General features: G+C 41.0%; 1 protein-coding gene across 2 annotated transcripts in view; it reads left to right on the forward strand.

Annotated features, from left to right (window-relative positions):
* The window catches only part of abr (ABR activator of RhoGEF and GTPase), a 123,252-nt gene that overhangs the window by 26,088 nt on the left and 75,529 nt on the right, over positions 1-21,635 (forward strand). For both annotated transcript variants that reach the window (XM_035666136.1, XM_035666137.1), the window contains exon 2: positions 19,960-20,141. In XM_035666136.1, coding sequence (XP_035522029.1) covers positions 19,960-20,141 — 182 coding nt within the window. The remainder of the gene's footprint in view (positions 1-19,959; positions 20,142-21,635) is intronic.

Below are 21,635 nucleotides of genomic sequence, written 5' to 3' on the forward strand. Positions count from 1 at the left end.
AATAAAATCCAGATTACGATATAATTGTTGAGAAATAGAAAATCCTATTGACTGCCAATTATAGCCACTATTTAGTAAGAAAAAGAACAAACAGTATATGCATAATAATTTGGAACACAATGTATTAACAGCCTCATTAAGGATATCTTTACTCCTGTATTGTACTACAGACGATAGTACACTTCATATAAAAACACATCTGTTACATATTGTGGTAGCAATAGAGAAGAACATCCCATCATCACTATGCTGAAACTGTGTAGTTGCACACTCTGTGCCAGTGTAAAAGTCTGGTGTCCGGTGGTATTTTTTTTTTTCTCCACCCAAAATGAAGTCACAAACGGAAATTTGAGCATAACAAAACAAAACATCAAACAGCACCACTGAGGTAGAACTGCATACACTTCAATCAAATCAGTTTACAGAAAAGTCTGTAATTACCTGTCACAGCCACATATGGGCCAACAATTTCATACCGTACAGCATACAGCGTTGTGTGGATAGACTAGAACTGTATCATTTAGTGAAACGTATAAATTCTCATTTGCTTATGTATTTGGATATACATTTCCTGACCATGCATACATAACTACAGCTAGGGTTCTAACTGAAATAAACCAATATGTCTTAGGTCTACAGGTCTGGATACTGAACTACCATATAAAGCTATACACATTTATAATAACTGTAGCTGTAATGAAGAGTTACGTGGATATGGTTAATTTCTCACCGTTACAAGTGAGTGAGTCCAGCTGAAAGGAGTGAAGGAGAGTTGGCGCTAAGTCGTAGCATTAACTTAGCTGCTTGATCGCCCACATCCCTGCTGGAGTTATTCTCCTCTGTGTCAGTCAATGACAACCAGTTGAATAATAGATGAAGCTTTTGGCTCATCTGAGTATGTTGTTGTGGCATTTTCACACACAGCAAATAAACTAGAGCAAAGACCTCACGTATTACTGGGGCTGAACAATTTTTGTATCCAAGCTATCCAAATGCGAGAAGAGTCTGACAACTTATAAAGCAGTGTTTCACCAACGTTTTTTACACCGCATACCACCTCAAAATATATTAGCCTCTCTCTAAGATTATAGAAGATTATTTCTTGTTTCTTGTTGTTGAATCCTGAACAGAACGGGTTCAAGAATCAGAGCTAATTTGGGGTACTAGCTGATCAACACATGTTCCCAATAGTTTCCTTTGGAGCCATGATTGCAGTGTTTTACCTTCGCTTACTGTTTTACCATCACCTTTTAGCCTTGACTAATCATGAATACATGCATGCAATACATGCATGAATGTGACTACATAGCAGGGTGTAAAAAAATAATATTAATTTATTTCATTTTAAAATGAGATTCCTCCACTAGAGGCAGCTCACATACCATCAGTGGTACACGTACCATAGTTTGAGAACCAGTGCTATAAAGATAAATGCTGACAGATGTGAACTTTAGCAGTTTGAGCTTCTAACTGTAGCTTAAAGTCAGAGCTTGTGTTATAACTCATAATGCCTTTCCATATTAATTGGATGATAAAATATGTAGGTGATTCCAAACTCGACTCAGCATAAATAACCTTATAAATAAATATTACATACATACATACAGTAAGTACACTGGCTCACAGACTTAACTTAGCTTGATTACTGGGCTCTTGCTGTTTGAACATTTTTAAATTGTAATTTTGATATAAAAACGAATAGTTAAGCCTCAGATCATCTTTTAGCACAGAACAAGGGTTTACTTGTGTTTCCTAAACAGTTGGCTGTGTTTGTTCATTTGCCCTTTTCTGTGTGTGCTTGCTTGACCTCAAATCAACTTTGCAGTCAGTGTTTTGCATAGAAATGGAGGAATCATGGAAACCTGGTTAACCGAGTCTCTTTTTGCTATCACTAGAATCCCTTATTTAAGCTGAGCTATAATCTGGCTATAATACCTCAAATAGCAGCATTAGCTAGATTCTCCTTTCAATGCCAAATATCTTGCCATCTTCATGTGGGTGAAGATCCGAAAAATCCTTTGTTGTGCTTGATGTTAGAGGGTGTGTCATGTGTCTGAGTGTGTTTGTGTTCTGCGAGTCTGTGGGGACCTTCACCATGTCCTTAGGGGCTAGAGCTGTGTGTGTGCGTGTGTGTGCGTCTGGCATGTTACTATGGACAGCAGTCATCCTGTAGGGCTATGGTAACCACCAACCCCTTCTTCTTTTGCCACCCATGCCCCCTTTCCCCTCAGCCAATCGGCACAGAGTAACACCACCGTCCCGGCCAATGGTGTGGCTGGCCTGTTTACATGCTCCCGGAAGGCAGGGGCCAAGATTAAGCATTCAGGGTAGTCGAGCGAAAGAAAGAAGCGGAGGGCAAACGAGGGGAGGAGTGGGGGAGACAGGAAAGGGAGGATGAGGCCATTATGAGTTGAAAGGGCTGATGGATGCGCTCGAGCAACGACCAGTCACCCAGACACACTCAGGTGAACAAACACATATAGGTCATATATCAACTCAGGTCTTCTTAAATGGACTCAGACCGCATTCTTAAATCATCAATATAAATCTGACTCTATACATGTTTGGCTGCATGTTTACTGCCTGTATTAGAAGCTGTCAAACCAAGAATCCATCAGCCTGCAGGAAGTCAAGTGTGTATGTGTGTGTATATGTTTCCAAGCATGTTTGTGTGTGTATCATTAAAGATTAATGGCCCCAGTAAGGGTTGGCCTTCTGGTCTCAGTAGGTCATCTTTCTACTGAGGTTAAAAGTGTATGTTGACACCTTCAGTGAGAGAGGGGAGAAAGATAACAGAAGAACTAGAAACATCCAGGCAGGTAGAGGGATTAATACATCCTTTTGAGAGGTGTTTCATGGGAGATGGTGGGACTATATCGGGGGGGAAATTTGGGATAGTATGGGAAAATAGGCTTTATTTTCAGGGGATGCTTAAGTGAGCTTGTAATCTACAGTATAATGGTTGTCAGTGATAGTAAGAGGTACCAGACAGAAGCATGCTTTTTTCCGTCCTCTGTAAATGGAAGGGATACTGACATACGCTTATTTATTAACATTTTTGAAATTTATTTATTCATCATCATGGCGAGGGCACTATTTTAAACCACTGTCCACTGTTTATTCACCACTTAACTGTGACCTTTTGTAGATGGACCAAACTCTAAATCAATTGAGTGGTATCCACAAGGTCTCTGTCCAAGGTCTGTGTGTGTGCGTGTGCGTGTGCGCAATGTGCTGACACACTCATGCCAGATGGCTTTGTGTCTCCGAGCGCTCTCTCAGTTTATCAGGCATCATGCTGCATCCCCTCTTTATCTCTTATCTCCTCTGTCACTCTTTCCAATCTCTTGTTTAATAAAGATCTCTTAAAAGAAACTCCTGAAACAAATACTGAGGTCATTGCCTGTAAAGTCTGTGCTTTAGTTTTCACTCATGGGAAAACAGGATGGTTGTTGTCATGTAAGACACCTTGTAGTTTTTACTGCTCGGCAGTAACAGTTGGCTAATGGACGAGAACAGAAAAGCATGACTGCACGTTTGTGGGAGAACCAGAGAAATCTGCAGAGAAGCCTATCCTCAATTAGATTAACGATGTGCATTTGGTCTGTACTTTTCTCATTTCCCCTTATGCAGGTGTTTCTCTGCATACCTGCACTCCACTCAAAGCTCTAGGGACAGAGGAGCTGCTGCAACGTAGGATTATTTTCCAGCTCTTTTTTCTGAATGGTGTACCGTTTTTCCCAACTCTTGATCTAGTTTCATAGACAGCCAGATATCTACTGTCAGAATTTAGCATAGAGTAAAAGTGTGCAGTTATTCAATTTTGTATTCAGAAGGGTTTTATTGGATAGGCTGGCACTGACACAACTAAAGTGCTCTGTTTAAAAGCAGTAACTGTTTGGCCCCAGAGGTTTCTAAACCTTAAAAGTAAAAAGAAGTACAGTACATAGATATCTGGCTTGGTATGGTGCAACCATGTGCAATAGTTTCCACAGTAGTGGAGTTTGCTATACACATGCTGATGCGGCACACTGTTTCTATTTTAACATTTCAGAGTGACTACAATGACATTATTCTGACTAATTCTCAAAATAACTTGCCTTGGAGCTCTTTGACAAAAGACTCCATAAACACTTTTTCCACAACAGTTTGGGGCTTATGCTCTATATAAGCCAAAAAAATCTGTCTGAAAACTTATAATCCTTATATCCCCAAAGACTGCTCAAATAAATGATAAAATGGCCTTGTAAGAAACTTTTATGTATTCTCACTTGGAGTGCACACCCACACACTGCCAGTTAGTTTTTATCTTCATGTTTCTTTTTGGCCTAATTAGTTTCCAGTTAAATTTCTTCTTTGTCACAAACTTTCTCATCGATTTTCGGCTCCCGAAGGAGTGGGTCTCTCCTTTTTATATCAAAGAGTCGCTCTTTTCTGCCTTTCATTTATGGAAACTTTAACGGTGACATTGTGATATGAAATATTAACCTGTCTGAGCAGCACACCACTGCTCAGAGCTGCTTTTCTATCTGACACACCTAGAGTGTATCAAACTCACTGCCTCTAATCTGCATCATATTTCTCTAATTGGACTGAAGAGTGCAATAAATAGACACTACAATCACTGCTGGGGTTGCCCTGAGGGCTATCGACAGCCGCTTGCATTTTAATAGCCTCACTCGTTGTATCTCTTTTGTTTCACTGCACGGTTTGATACACTTTCCATTAGCACATGCCCACGAACAAATTCAGAGGGTACTGCTGCACACTGAGGTGTAGATGCCCACACAGTAGAACTGCTGTACAGTACATTGCTGTGCTGAACGTGGGTGTGTGTTGGCAGTGAATTGCTCTACAGTACATGTGGAGGATTGATTTCCTCGTACCTGCGTACAAACACAGGGAGGGCGGTGCAAGGTGGGACGTGGGAGATGAAATACGGTGGATTAGTAATGGTTGTGTAGCTGTTTGTGTCTTTTTGTGTGTGTGCATAGGTGTGTCTGCGACTTCCTGTGTGTGTGTCTGCAGACAGACACGGTTTCGGGCCCCGTGTACGACAGTGGTTGTCCTAATCTATGGGAGCGGTGGGTTGTATCCAACCAGTCCGAGCCTTGGGGATTTAGACTAGCTAATTATAATGTATAGTGGCTGGCTGCCATGGTAACATTGGTTGGTTGGGTTAGGGGGCTGCAGGGATCTGGGGGGAACAGCAATTAATGCATGTGACTGTGCAGCGGAGGGGTCCTTATCTCTTGCTGCCTACAGGCATATGGCACATGAAGATATGCAGCTGTGGTAGAATTGTCATTCATTCGAGGTATAAAGGGGCAGTATTGCCTTTTATCGGACTCTTCTCTGGCAGGGAAGTGCTCTGGGTGTGCGCTCACAGGTTGTGGAGTGGATAATGGGCATGCATCTTCATTAGCATCATCTCAGTACATTCGCAGTGGAACGTATCCCCAGCCTAAAACTGTAAATGTCTCATCTGTCAGCCTGTGTTAGATGCTTCGTGCTGTTAAGGTTTGGATTTTGGATTGCCAACTCCCCTGTCATCTTCCATTAAAGCACAAGTCTTAGGAACCATCTCTTCCTCTTTTTTTTCCTGTCAGTCTGTGCTTCATTTTTGTCTTTCTTTCTCTCCCCAGTAACTAATGTGTGGGAGTCCTGCAGCTTATTGACCTTTTAAAGTGTTCTCAGCCTGTTTCAGCACAGTGGTTAGCTCTATCCGAGGAGCCAACCCATTATCATCTTGATCAGGCTGGCTGAGGGAAAAGGGGAACAAAGACCCCGGTTTAACTGGATGACTCACAGACTTTCAGACTGAGCTGCTCACAGCTCTTGACGCTGGCTTAGTTATCATCATTTAGCATTACTGTAACATCAAGTCGGTAGAAAGTAGTCAGGGGATGTCCTATTTTTTGCAATGGAAGTTGCACACAGTGAAATTTTACTGTAGGCCACTGTTCACTCCTTTTCCCAAGTAGTCGTATAATCTGTGGATTATATCCGTACAATAGTGAGTGAGATTAAGATGAATAAAGACAGTATATTCCATTGATTTAACAATTAATGAATACCTTTGGAACTAAGTTAGTATTAGTAAGAGGTAAAAATGGCAATTTAATTATTCCCAGAATGGATCAGATTTCTTTTGAATTGTAGAATTATCAGGAAGGTGACCATGCTGCATTCACACCTCTCCGCGCTATAGCATTCACACATAGATGCAGTAACCTTACTGCTGTTGCTACCTGCCGCATCCTGTATACATGAGAAATTCATGTAGTTGGTTATTTTTAGAGCAATAAACCGTAAAGCTCTCAGCTTGCTTATGTTTTCAGTATATACTGTAGGTACTATATAGATCAGCCTGTAGTGGATGGCTGGTTCAAGAGAAACCCATCAGTGAACAGGTCCTAATTAATTAAAAAGGTTTATCACAGATGCTTAGACACATGGCGGACATAAGAATAATAGTAAACCCCTTGCAGGAATTTTGTTTAGATTGTTTGATGGGACCTTGAGGTTATGTGTTCCTGGGAAGGTCTGCTCCATTTCCTGCTGCTTTTATTTCTTTTATCTTTTCATGTCAGAGAACCTCAGATTAAATGCCATTTTATTGCCATTTAATTTCTTGCTTGTCACAAAAAACAAATGCCCAACAAGATCGTGGTGATGTTTTGAGAATTAAGGTTTACTAGTTAACATTATTACAAAGACAGTCAAAACAAATACATTTGGAAAGAAGAAGTAGCTTACTTTAAAGAGAGATTTTCTAACCGGGTCACCTCTTTTTTCCACAAATCCCTCTGCAAAACTTCATTTTGTGATGCTGCAGTGAACCATGCACACTCACACTCACTCTAAAAGCTGATATTTTATTAAAATACACTTTGCTTAGCTGAACAGATGTCTTTCAATTGTACCAGTGAACCTTGGTTTAGAGAATGTCATCTTCTTGAATTCAACCCCTGACTGTTCCTTGTACAAGACTGCGTAGTTGTCTCCTTGTGCAACAAACATCTGTTAACAAAATGCTTCACCAATGCTTCAGTCATCTCTGAGGTATTGCTGAGGTTCCTTGTCAAACAAAAAATCCAATTTAAGGCTGAAATAACAGGCTGGATTAGAATCTGTGATTGTGCAGCGAGACTTGTCTCTCCAAACATCTGCTATCTGTCTCTGTGCACATGTGTGTTCACTCGCATGTCTGCAAATGTAGTTGTTTGAGGATCTGTGTGTGTGCATTAGGAAGAAGGTGGGTGTGTCTGCATATTAATCAATACCTAAACTGGATTGATCACAGTTGAGAAGGGTTCCTGGGGGGAAGCAGCGTGCAGTAAAGAATGCAATCTGTCGCTAAACACCTGCCTCTCCGGCCAGCGGCTGTTTGTTGTCAGTCGACACGTTTACCGTTTGCTTTCTGGATGTTTTTTTCTGAACAGAAATTGTGTGAAGAAAACCTCTGAACCCCTGACGATTCTTGGACATGGTTCACATAAAGGAAATGCAGCATCAATTTTAGAGCAATCATTTTATTCAGGTTTCTTCTCTGTCCCTAGAGCTTAAGAGTTGCATAAACTGTAGTTGCACCAGATGGCCAATTTTTGTATAACATGTAACCACAGTCTATTCCCCATTAATGTTTTAAAACTTCTAGAGTTGTTCCAATACCAGTATCGGAAATTCCTGCCAGAAATCCTCCCAGCAGCATCCTGTTTTGGTTATTTTTTCCCCGGGATAGTGAAGTTATGACCTGCCTTTCTCTGACTCTGACAAAGGGTTTAACCAGGGCCAGGCCAGACGACAATAATAGCAAACAGACAGGCTTAGATTGGTATCTGCCAGTATGCAAAGTTCAGGTTTAGGAATCGGCATTCGGAAACTTCAAATGCGTCTCACCAAAGCTCCCCTGTTCATTTTCAGGCTTTTTATTTGAAAAATCATCTGCATATGGTTGGAATTAAATTGGTTTCCAGTGATGCTATATAGCTGCTGGTTCTGTCCTCAGAGTCTCATGTCATGCTGCTGAAATACTTTATGTCGATGAGTGGAGTAACAGGCCCGGGCTGTAAAGATAGACCTTCATAAAGGCTTTTAATTTCCCCAGTGTCACCTTCTGATTGATGAATGCAGGACAGGGAGGTGTAAAATCCTACAAGTACACCTTCAACACACACACACACACCACCACACACACACACACACACACACACACACAATGACCACACATCTGTCAACTCACTGATGTACTGTCACGGTGTCGTGGCTCCACAGGGCCGCGAAGACTAGTAGCTGAGCAGGAGGCTACAGGAGGCAGCGCTCCATCTTGTGTTTCTTTTCCCCTCTTTGTCTTTTATCTCGTCTTTGAGAATTGGATCTGTTATGGTTGAGCTCACTTACATCTTCTGAGAGCGGCGCTGAAGACGCGGAAGGATATCTGTGTCAACCACCCAGGAACGCTCATCACACAGACACACACAAACACGCGTAAATAAACATATAGTATATATACAGTAAAGACGATTGAATAATAAACATGTACAGACATGTTGAGACTCTCTCACACACTCCTTTTAACTCCCCAAAGAAACTTGAAGTTGCAGAGCAGCCCTGGCTCGTAAACACACAACTCTGCTGTAAAAACGAGGCAGAGAAACGTGTGTGTGTGTGTGTGTGTGCAGTCACTGCAGCCGTGCCCCCTATATAGAAGCAGTTTGCAGGGCTTCCTGGTGCCCACACAGTGTTAGCTGGCTGCAGGGCATGATGTAATCCCTCTCCTTCTTAGAAGAAATTGCTGAGCAAGGCAGCAAAACTCCCTAATTGAATTCTCACACTGCAGCAGCAACTTTTCCTTCTCCTGACTTAATAAGTTTGCAACTTTGCACAGCCGGTCCAAGCTCCTATAGATGGACAAGGGAGAGAGGGTGGGTGGGAGGATGACTACAGTATATACAGTAGATCCTATGGGGGCTTTTTTCTTTATTTTTTATCCCAAGGAGACTGAGCATATGGTCTCCTTTGTGCTTTTTGCTCATTCAAACATTCTATTGTAAGTCCACTGGAGTAAATAAAGGGTGAAGTGTGTTATGAGTATTCAGTGACATTTTGTATATTTTTGATGCCAATGTTGATTTTCTTGTCTTTACTTGAGAATATGACTAGATAGTTATACGCCAGTATTTTGCCACAAAATCATGAAAGTTAAAATAGGAAATCAGTACATTGATTTTTCTTTTCTTTTGTGGTTTATTTTTAGACAAATTATTGATTATCAGTCATCAATAAACATGCACAAACAAACAAACAAATGTAATGTGAGAATACATTTTTTAATCCACCTGAATATATAGAGGTGTAACTGCAACAATTGGTTGATCAATTGAAATATTTTTGGGCAGCTACTTGATACTTGGGTAATTGATCAACTGCCATTTTTTTAACAAATAGGCCAACATTCTCTGTTTCCAGCTTCTCGGATGTGAATATTTGTTGCATAAATCTTATTTATATCTTTATAAACTATAAAAATATCTTTTGGATTGTTGATCAGATATTTGAAGATGCCACCTTGCACTGTGGAAAAAGTAATTAATCAGGAAAGACGTTAGCAGATTTATTGATTTTAAAAAAGAGTGATTCATTGCTGCCTCTACCATTAGAATATTGGAAGGATTTTGAATTGCACTGACAGATCCATACATTAGTGCTGACTCATTGTGTGTCCTTAAGTCAACACATAGTGTTGTTGCACCACATATACACAATGCTGCCGCTGTTGCTTTGTCCACACCCACACAGAATAACTTGTACGGTGCTGTTGCTGCCACTACATTGTGTATTGGAGTTGATTCAGAGGTAGGCACTGAGGAATGAGTTATCTCAACATGCAGGTACACTAGTTGTGCAGAGGAAGGCTACATTTGCATACCAAAAGATCCCTGGTGTTTTTTGATGTTTTGCTGTAGCAGAATGCTTGGCAGTTGATGTAAAATGCTTATGCTGTTTTTGCCTCACGTTTATATAATGCGTGTACCCTTTTGTCTACCATTCATGTGTGTTACAGCTGCTGTATTTATGTGATGGATGGCTCTGTCAGTCCCAAGTAACCCAGTAGACATGTTGGCTGTGTGATGTATGCCTCAGCAGGGTTTTGTAGTCCCGTTCACCCAACAAATCACTGCCCATACCACTTACCTCCCCTCAGATACACACAACCTGCTCTTCAAATGAAACCCCTTTATGTCTGAGCATAAAAGTGAGGTTACAGAAGCAGCCATTTCTGTCGACTCTGGCCTCTGTTCAACTGAATGCTCAGTGTAGTTAAACAGCTCGGTGGCGCCCGCCATAGCGTCTCTAAGCAGAGGGGTCTATCCGTGTGATGTCGCCTGGCAGTGGAGCTGTCACTCAGCTGCCCACTTTGGGTGTGAGGAGGTGATGCAGCAAGGGGGTCATATTTGATATTGTTTATTTGTTTATCTATATTAAGTATTAGTAGTAAATAGGTGATACTGCCATTCAAAATGAATTCAGAATTTAGAATTTCAATTCTAAGATGAGTTGAAGTCTTCTAATGTCAGCATCCCACTCTTATGCCATAATGTTTTTTATCACTTAGCCCCAGATGTATTAGAGAAAACCCCTTATTTAACTGCATTAGAGGCAGCACACTGTAAAACACTCTTAGAAAACCATTTTTTAAGATCTTTTTGTGGGAGTTTAGCTAATGTGTATTTTATTTAATTGACGAGCAGCAGTAACAGGCATGCAGGAGATCTGCTATGTTCACGAAGATTAATTTCTTCATTTGTGCGTGGTTCATAGTCGGTGTGTGCTTAGCAATCCATCCCTGCAGAGGTTTATTGTTTAGTGTGGGAGAGGTGGGTGAATGACGGAGTTTCAGACCCCCTATCTGACAGTATTCTCTCTCTGTGTTGCCCTCAGCTGGTTTATGACTCAGGCTGTTCAGTTTTAAAAGTTTCTCTTGTCCTCAGGCATAAATAGTGCAGCCCAAACAGCTTAATGGCGGGCAGAAAACATTTGCATCAACCTGGCCAGTTGTCATGGCAGCCTTTGTCCTTGCCATGGAAACGAGGGCCGGTTATTGAGAGTGGCAGGTGGATTTAGAGCTGTCCATCAGGAGAGGTTAACAGTGAGGGTGATGTGAGCTGACGTTGGGAAGAGGAGGAGGTCATTGGGTGGGTGAGTGGGTAGCAAGGAAGGGAGTGCAGATTAAACTGGTTGGTTATGCAACAATATTTGGACCATCTCTGCTGCCACGTACACCACAGCCGTGATTCTCAGGAGAGATCCATTGTCTCTGCTGCCAGCTGTAGTGAAAATCAAACCAGAGGATACTTGTGTATTGAGGAAATGCTCTTCATCATGGAAGTCATCACTGAGTCAAATTACGGTGTCTAAACACAGGCTTGTCATTCATCCCTTCACCTCTGACCTCTTAAAAGGATTACATAGGAGGTTTTGAATGTTTTATCTCTTTAACTACAAATAACATATTTACTTCTATCCATTATCCAAAGCACATCATGATTTTTTTATTTTCTTGGTTTCAGGAAGGGACTTTACTCCTGTCAGTATATGAAACTGAAACTCTTAGTCTGCTGCTTTTTTTGTCAGTGCCACCTCATTGTTGTGAGGAAATGCAGCTGCAAGCAGGGACAACTCTTTGTTTGTGGTGTTGACTGTTGAAAAGTGTTGCTGTGTTGTCTAAAAAACAGACCTGGAGGTCTGAACAAGTAATGTCAATTTTTCTTGCATTTCCTTCCAAGGTATTATTGTTCAGCAGCTGACACTCAAATCTCACATTTCAGAGCCTCCTTGAATGCATCAGGGTGTTGTATGATAAATGGCATCAGAGGACCACTATTCTTCATTTATTTAAAATGCACACTATATTTAATGCCCATGCATTTATATTATTGCCCCATAATGGGATGAGAAAATTGGCAGCATTTTGGCGTTTTTATCATTTTCCAGATTTGTTTCATTGCATTCGCTTTGATGCATTTGTAATAAATTTTCTTCCACCACATGTGGAACTAGTTGCACTGAAATTGCTGAGGTAGTTTTCTGCTCACAAGGCAGATTTAGAACACTTGGTGTTTTATACTCTGTCACATAGACTTATGCAGTCGCTGAAGTGAGTGCTCTGTGTGTGTGTGTGTGTTTGTGTGTGTATCTACCCATTTTGAAAGGTTTTCCGGTGCAAGCCATTCCTTATTAACTGGAGCCTCATTGATCTAACCCCATCAACGCACACCAGAGCCCATGAGTAATTGTGTAGAGCATGATCTGTGGTGTGAGTGACACAGTGAGAGTGTGTGTGCTTCCTCATGGGCTGCACTAATTTCCCTGAGCATTATGTGGAGAGCAAAGGAGGTCCAGAGAGGGATAGAGCAACATCAAATACATGATACTGTTCTTGGTTTTAACAGAAGTAGTATGAAAAATCAACCCTGAAACACATAATGTTTTGAATTTCTGAATCTGTTTTTTATTGTTGTTTGGTCTTATGGAGATGATGTAATGTCATTAGTTTCATAACGTGACCTTTTCGGAAATGTCTGGTTTCGGAGTCAATCTCTCACCTGTCTGTATTTACGTTGACGTCCTCTAAACTGAACACTGACTCTACATTGGGCCTTTTTTGTGAGTTTCGCAGCTACTGTAGTTTCTTCCATGTGCTTGGAAGGCTGACCTGTATCAAATGGTTTCAATCTGCATCTTCACTGCTAGATCCTACTGAATCCTGAAGACATGTCCAATGAAGAGAGCTGACATTCAAAGGGAAAGTGTAGTCTGTCTTAAGTTTGTCTGTTGAGACAACTGCGTTCATATTAAAAGCTAAAGTATCTCGACTAAAATAACTGTAGTCAGTCGTGGTTACAGTCACTCTTCTAAGATCACAGCAGCAAATGGCAAAACGAGTGGTACAGCTTTTATAAGGTGGTGATAGAAGCACTTAGGCACATGCAGTATGGTACATCTACATCAACTTTCTCTCTGTCAGCACATGCAGGATATGAACAGTGTACATGTGCTTTGACCTTCCTCATAGCTCTGTGGTTTCCACTGGTGGCGTGTTTATCCAACCTCTCAGTTCAGCTAATGGCACAGTAATGGCCATCAGCTCTAGCCCAGCGTTTGAGTGCCACCGGAGGAATATGTTTTTATGCACACGGGTGGCTCTTAGCTTTCTGTGAGTCTGTCCAGTGACTATCAGGTCAGCCACTGAGGCCATGAAGGTCAACTTTGTGTCCGTTTGTCAGACACTGAACTCCTTGATTTCACTCAGTATTACCTTTTTACTATTTTACTTCCAAGGAAAACCTTTAAAAGAATGTCTCTATGAGTTCTGTTGGCTGTTGCAACTACACATTAAGACATTTAGTTTCTGTTTCTACATAAACTTGTTTTTGCTGTGTGTGGATGCTTGTCTCATTTCCATGAACAGTGTATTTACCTTTAGAAATGATTGTATGATGTAACTGGTTCCCCGTTAGATAAGAGCCAGAGGGACCTGGAGACAACCAAACTATATTCAAATACATCTATAAATAGTTAACTATCAGTTCATTACAGTATGCTTGCTGGATTCATAGAAGCTTGCCGTGTTAGGTTGCAACAGCATGATTTGAATATATTCTAAATGGGAAAACTACACTAATCAACAAGTTGGTTTGACTGCAGCGGCATCACTCAATTTGCTCACTATCTGAGTAAATGTACACACTATCTGAGTAAATGTACACACTATCTAAACCAGAAATCAAGTTTTGGTTGGTTCCACATAGTATAGTGCGTGGAGTGTACCAAAAATGAATGCACCTATACCCACATGATTAATTTTTATGGCTACAACACCCATAAACCATAACAGGACACTGTTTATTGGGCAGCTGGGAATTGACATGACAATGTTCAGTGGACAGAGAAACACGTTGATAGACTCGAAGCTTTTTATAGCGTCCATACAGTAACTGCTCTTTTTGTGAGTATGAGTTTGTTCCTCCTCCTAGGCTGGGGTGTTTTTTTGTGACATCATTGTTGCCTTCATTTGAGTGCTATCTGAAAGGTTTGTACTGGTGGAAGTATTCAACAGTGAGCAGCTCCAAACAAGCGTTTGTATCACTCTGTTTGGCAGTACAGTTGAGTAAGCTGCTCAGTTTCTGAATTTTGAGTGGAAGAAATGAGACCATTGGGACGTAAGTTGTGACATAATGTTTGCCCGACTGCCTTGGTGACATGGATGACTGCCAGTGAAGGTGTTTAGGTCAGACAACACTCACACACACCAACACTTGTCATGGCTTTCTTCTTTGAGGCTGTGTGTGTCATCCGTTCTCTCCTCTCCAGCAATGGTAAGTCTGGTCGCCCTGTGTTTGACTGTGTAGTCTCTCTGGTCTGTGTATATGTGTGTGGATCAATCTTGACAGGTTAACTTCACTGTAGCGATGTGCCAGACCAAGGCTGTATTGATTTCTCAATAGGATCTTCCTCCTCTCCCATTCAATCCTTTTACTTGACATTATCTCCTGTTTAATCGCGTGTCATGTTGAGCTTGTCCCTGTTTTAACCCTGTAAAATTGGATGTGTGTGTGTTTGGGGACTCTATTGAACAGTAATAACAGGTTAGAGCTGATGAATCCTCTCCACAGAAAAAATCCCTCTCCATAGACTGACAGTGTAGCATTGATTTTTCTGTTTGTCACGCATGAGGATTGTCAGGGTGCATTAGCTGACTGAGGCAGCCTACATTTCAGCCTGTCAGAGTGTGTGCAGATAAACATGTGCCCTTGTGGACTGCTGTGTCACTGGCTCATCCACATGGGAGCTTTGTGACTGTGGCAGGGTTAAAAAACGCCAACAAAGTGAGTTGAGTTCTATATAGAATTTAGTGCGCATTTGTATTTTGTCGGATCTTATTGAACCATTTCCTCAAAGAAATCTGAAGCAAAGCAAGAAAGAATATAAAAATTTTCAATGAAATTTGTAGTCCAGTGAGACTGTAGGGAGCAGTGTTTAGAAAGAAGTGTAGAACAAACTTGCTGTGACAGACTCTATACCAGTGATCTAAAGGCTTAGGGGTGCAAAGAAAAAAAATCTCAAGGGTCCCAAAATGGTTATCAAGATAAGAAACCACAAAAAATATTTATACAAAAGGAAAATAATTTATTTATTAGATATTTTTTCTAATATTTACTTACTTACTTACTATCTTTTGCAAATAACTGGATGGTTGCACATTGTCAACTCTCTAAATTATTATATTATTCAGATAAATGAATCTGTGAAGGACGCATCACCTGAACTGGTCGTGTCCGTAGACACATGCAGCATGTGAGCTAAGTAAACATAGCTTTGCTTCAGGGGGACACAAACACAGAAGGTTTGGAACCACTGCTCCAGAAATATTCAAAACATGCACTGAACCACACTGCTGTCAACTTCAACAGCTGTTTTGACAGTTTCTCACATTTTGTCTCATTTTGGTTGTAAAGCTGCCCGCATAGACTCAGTGGGGCTGCCATAAATAATAACACAATGATGGCACTACTAAAAGAGTCAATTTCACTCACACTGCCTTCTGAAAACTACTACATACTTATTTGTAATGGGGCCTCTGTGTGCTACAGTGCAGACAGTGTTGTTTGAAACAGGGATACAGGCAGCTATTTTGACTTTTGCTGTAGAAGTCTTTGTTTTTAGCCACACCGTGGCTTTTGGGATGACAGTTGGTCAGTCACTCGGTCCACCACTTTGGTCTAAATTTAAATATATGGACAACTGACAATCATTTGATGCATTGCCACAAAATATGCTGCAGATTTTCAAGTTCCCTAGAGGAGTTTTTCCTTTTAAAATGAACATGTCACATTTAGCAATGAGCCACATCTTTTGTGTCATAGATTGGATAAAAGCAATTTGTTGATTGATTGATTCCCATAGTCATCCTCCCCCTTGTTTAGCTTTACAGCCTCGATTTTTGATAGATTGCTTCCTTTTCAAATTCACGCTCTGTGGGCACCCTTCTTCACTTTCTGTTTAAACAATATATCTAGCTGACCTGCATAATTGAATTTCCTCCTTCTAAACTTTCTTCCTCTGTATTATCTGATGGCATACTGTATAGCCCAGTCAAATCTACAATAGATGTAGAACAATCTACAATAAATACACTTTGTGACTCAGATTTACCTGTGATTACTAAAATGATTCCCTGGTGTTGAAACTGAATTTTAAGATTCATGCACTGACACACCTACCTACAATAAAAAAAAAACACTGGTCTCGGAATTTACTTGATGTGTAAGTGCACTCTTCTCATGTGAGGCTCTGTGCTGCCCTTTGTGTTTACAGGAATTCCCCCCACAGAAATACATATTGTAAAATTACACATTAATGAACCAGTGGAAGTACTGAACCTGGTTCTCCCTAAGCCTTCTACTACTGCATTGTAAACTCTCTGTTTTTGTAATCAATGAGTAATCATTGTATGTGAGTAGTCAAACTGAAACTTGACTGGATTTGACAAAAATATATTAAGATGTAGTTATGACGATATGTCTTATGTTAAATTTGAACCACCACCAGTGTATGTGGTGTCTATGATACACAATGTATGAGTGTTACTGAATACACAACCTTTTTGTTCCTGGTCTGATCTCATGTGACTAAGCAGCAGCCAGCAAGGTGAAAGAGACATCTTCATAACTACCCTTTTCTTTTGTCTCTGCTCCTCTCTCTCTCTCTGTATCACTGTCTGCCTTGCATTAATGTGCCTAATCAGACATAATCAGTAGAAATAATGACCACTTGCGCACCAAATTGCACACAGAGACTCATTCAAACACAAAATGTCTCTAATGACTCACATTAACAGTTTAACACAAAGCTGGCATTAAACCAGCAAATGCCCAAGAGCTCAGGCAACTATAAGTAAAGAAGAACAGTGTTTCTCAAATGGTGGTATGTGTACCACAAGGGGTACTTTTGAGTACTGCAGGGCGTACTTGACTTTAAAAAAGAAAAATGTTAATCAAAACAAATATCAGTCATACATAATTCCTAAAATATGTATACTATAAGTTCATTAACCACATTTTATATTAAATATTCCTATTTTTAATGTGATCATTAACTGCCATAAACTGTTAACTGTAGTTTGATCAATTGTCAACTGCCTGTCTGCCACCAAGAATGACAAAGATGTTTCTCACTAAACTGTAAGCGCAACTTATCAAACAGACGAAGTTCGATGCAACTTCAATGCCGTCTTAGTGTTTTTGCATTATGATGCCATGAATGTGGAGAAATTAGGAAGTTAAGCATTTAAGTGTTTTTTGTAATTAATCAGACACTTGTACAGAGCTGTATTGTACCTCTTTATAAAAGCTCTTTTTTTCTACCAAACATGTTTTGCGCTGGTCAGGGTGGTACTTGTCTAAAAAATATTTGAAGGAGGGGTAGAAAAAGCATTGAGCTTGTGCATGTGTGTGCACACTGTAGGCTGTGTAGGAGCCAGAGAGCAGAGCGTACATTCAGCCCCGCTCCAACTCTGCTCTCCATGATGGTACAGCTCTCTGCTCTGCACACTAGGGATGGTATTTCTGAATGATTTCTGCTGCCTATTGATGTTTCTGCAAATAGATATGAATCATGGCTTACATCTTTGTAAAAGATTGAACAGACCTTGGTGCTTGTCCAGACGTGAATGCTTTATTGGGTGCACCATGTACGGCTTTCTGTGCTATCCATCCATCCATCCTTACAGCTCACTGTTGAGTTTTAAAACATCATCCAAAAGCCGGTAGGAAATTTAAAAATTTGAGGCCACTGTTGAGTGCTATAACATTAGGTAAATATCTCATGTGACAAGAACTGTCCTGTTTTTCTCTCATGCTAGCATACACTCACACAATGTTAGCAGATTGGGACAAAGTAGCCTGTCAGGAGGCCAGAAGGTGTCACAGAGGAAACAGATGGAATAGAGAGATAGAGGGGAGAGAAAAAACCAAATACACGCAACCACACACTGGCAAGAGCCGATCTGTGGCACAGCACAAACAACCGTACCTCAGTGCTTCAACCCGATCCTCACCTTTATGTCTCATGTTCTGCTCAAGTCATCTTGCAGCGCTTCAGCACACTGTCACTGTTGTTGTACATGCTTCACCAAGTCAGCTAAGACCCATATCCACCATTTGTCAGCTATTTTCCCAACAGCTACAAATAAACCATATGGTAGCTATGACTCCCCACGGTCCACATACATACTCGCATGCAACTAACAGATGGAGGGGAATTTTTTGATTGGCAGGTGGGTGGTCCAATGACTGTGGGTTATGGTGCGTGTCAGAAGGTGACAGACGGCGGCGTGTCGGCCACTCGAGGCACCCATCAACATTAGCTTGATGGTGTGTGTCATCCCAGTGGGGACTGACCCCTGCTTTTATTTTCCAATTAGTTCTCACTTGTGGCTCGTTAGAGTTGTCTGGTATTCTTACACACACAAACACATGCAGAGAAACACACACACACACACACACACACACACACCCACTCGGGTACATGTTTGTCTGTGCAATGGCAGTGAATGGACACACATTTGTACTTTAATGCTCAGTGTGGGTTAGATGCAGTCAGATAGGCTCACCCACGCACCTCCCACATAATCCGCTCTTAAAACATTTGGTTCTGCTTTTACACCGGCCCACTGCTATATGGCTGTTGGTAAAAGTTACACAAACTCTGGTACATGCACTTCTCCTATTCCAAGTTTATAAAAGGAATATACCGTACTGTATCAAATGGATAAACAGGATTTGTATGGGTAAAAAAAAAAACCCAAACATCCGGGAAAATCATTATTGTCCAAGCACAAGCAAACATCCTTATTTCTGTATTTTATTATAGTATGTCTTTTAGCTTCAGCCTGGGTATCACCATCCCTGACTGTCCATCAATATGCACCTCTCTTCTCTAATAAGATATCGGATATAAAAGGTGTCAGCCTAACATTTTTTATGTCTGACACAAGCTTTTTAGATCTCCCAATGCCTTTTTGTTATTCCACTGATTTCTTCACCAGTGCTCCTTTGAAGGCAGCGCAGGAGTCAGTTCATAGTCAGCGTTGTTCCCTTCCACTGGAGCTGTCACTGTTACTCAGGCCTGAACACCAGCGTTGTCACTGGACATGAATACTGACCTCAATACTGACACCTAGCCTACAATATAAAACCTGAAGACTGTGATACCACACAAACAAATGTGAGAACGTTTTTTTTGTTTGTTTTATTGGGTGAAGATGGTGTAGAGTGTGTGTCAATAGTGACGGTATACTTACAGATTTGTACCAAAATAAAATAGATGTAACCAAAATAGTAATGTACAATTTGGAGTACAAATATAGTGTACAAAATAGATGAATAAATAAATAAAATGGATAAAAAGTAACTACAGAAAAGTATAACATAAGGCAATGAGATCACTAACCCTCACGTGATAAATTTAGATATATGTAGAGCTGGCTGCCATGCTAGACTTTCATACTGTTGTTAGGGTTAGTTGTTTTTTTTTTTACAGATTTACAAATCTGTTATTCTGTGTAGTCTCATCTTTAACTATTAAAAATGCAGTCCTCTGCATATAGTCTCTAAAAAATCCAGCTTTTGTTTGCGCCTTCATCATTAGAACCTTTAATATGAAGCCTGTACAACATGCATTTCCCCCTCCTGGTTTAACTTGTTCTGCGTCTAATCTGCGGTGGGTAAAAGGAGAACTCAGTGCTTGAAAATAGCATTGTAGTACTAGATTGTTCTCACTGAGTCGTGGTTGTGAGTCACTGGAGCCCAGCGATGGCCTTGTACTCTGTGGTGAAATGCTAATCAGCATCTCTCTCTCTTTTTCTCTTCATCTCTTTCTGTCTCTGTCCTCCAGACTTTAACTACAACACAGATGGCTATGAGGGGGACGGAGCAGAGGACGGCAAGTCTCAGGATGGCTCCGAGACATTGCCCTATATAGATGAATCGCCCACAATGTCGCCCCAGCTGTGTGCGCCCCAAGGGCCCGACGGAGAGGCAGTTTCCCCTACGCCACCGGAGGGCCTGCTGCCAGGGGTAAGAGTGTGCACACACATACACACACACACACACACACGTACGTATGCAGGTACAAACCAGCAGCAGTCCTCAATGCTTTAACTTACACACAACTTTGCATTATTAGACAACGGAATAATGTGACAGATGGGAGAGAGAGGAGAGACATAAATCACAGCCAGGTTGTGATTACACGCTAGATGAGTGATTAGCTCAGGTGCAGTTCTCCTCCAGGCGAATTTCTGAAGTAGAATATGTAAAAATCCTGAATGGCTTGAAGGTAGGCTGTAACTAGTGTATTATTAACAGTATCTTTTTCCAGAGGATTCTGTTAAAGGACTATATTCCTGCACTAAAACAAACTCTTGATTTAAGTTCATTTCATAACGATGTGAAAATCTACAAAGACCAAGTGTTGTTGGAAAGTCCAGTATTCCGGACAGAGCTTTACATTTTTATGCAAAACAATACAGCACTCACATGCCCACATGTACACTGAAAGAGTTATTGCACGCTGTAATGATCCCTCCTGTCCATACTGGCCCTGAAGAAATCCAATGTAAGTGACAAAATCCACAGTCCTCATTCTGTGTCAGAGTTCAGTCTAATGTTCAGCTAATATGAGGCTTCAGCAGTCAGATCAAGTGGGTATCTTTCAAAGGCAGTGTTTTTAGTAAGATAGTCCCTCTTTGTGCTGAGCTGCAGTGTAGGGATAATAACACAGAGAGATAATTTATTCTAAAAGAAATGAGGATGTACATGCATGTTGTAATAACTTTCAGTCTTTTCTGGGCTGCTTATTGTTTCTTCCTGAGGTTAGCTGCCAGATTACGACCCAGTGTAATTGTTAGCGATTAGCCACAATAGCTGGCCACACTGCAGGTGGCGCATTCACAGCAGCAGGAAATGACCACTGACCCAGATGGGGTTTGACGCCACCATCATCATCGATCTGTGTTCAGTGCTGTGCTGTGTTACATCTCTGGATTCTGAGTTTACTAACACCAACAGTGCAGAATTGAGATATATGGCCCTCTTTTCTTTGTTTATTCTGTGATCATGGCTATCACTGTGCATGTGAAGAAGCACTTACTCCAAATAAACTACTTCTGCTTGCTGCTGCAGGAAATTTAAAACACTTACTTTATTCTGTGGATTTTCCCAGTGACGACCCAGCAGACATTTAGAACAGCTGAAGCAAAAGCTTTCATGAAATGGAAATACACTGGGTTGTCATCATTATTTTACTAGAGTAATGAGAGTAGCAATGTACTTCTCTAAATATTTTTATCTGCATCAATCCAACTTTCATATCAGTAGGACAGAGGTTAACGAAGCTCTTTTAATGCGCAGCTGTGTGTGTATGTGTTTGTATGAATGTGACTTGTGTGTCCTGACTGTGTGGCCATGTGTGTCGGACTTTGTGAGTGGGTGCTCTAGCACCCCGGGGAGGCTCTCCGGGAGCCATGTTGATCCTGACCTGAACTGGCCCTCCCACACACACACACACAC

This window comes from Morone saxatilis, unplaced genomic scaffold (assembly GCF_004916995.1).
Source record: "Morone saxatilis isolate NCDOM2014 unplaced genomic scaffold, NCSU_SB_2.0 Contig20, whole genome shotgun sequence".
Taxonomy (NCBI): domain Eukaryota; kingdom Metazoa; phylum Chordata; class Actinopteri; family Moronidae; genus Morone; species Morone saxatilis.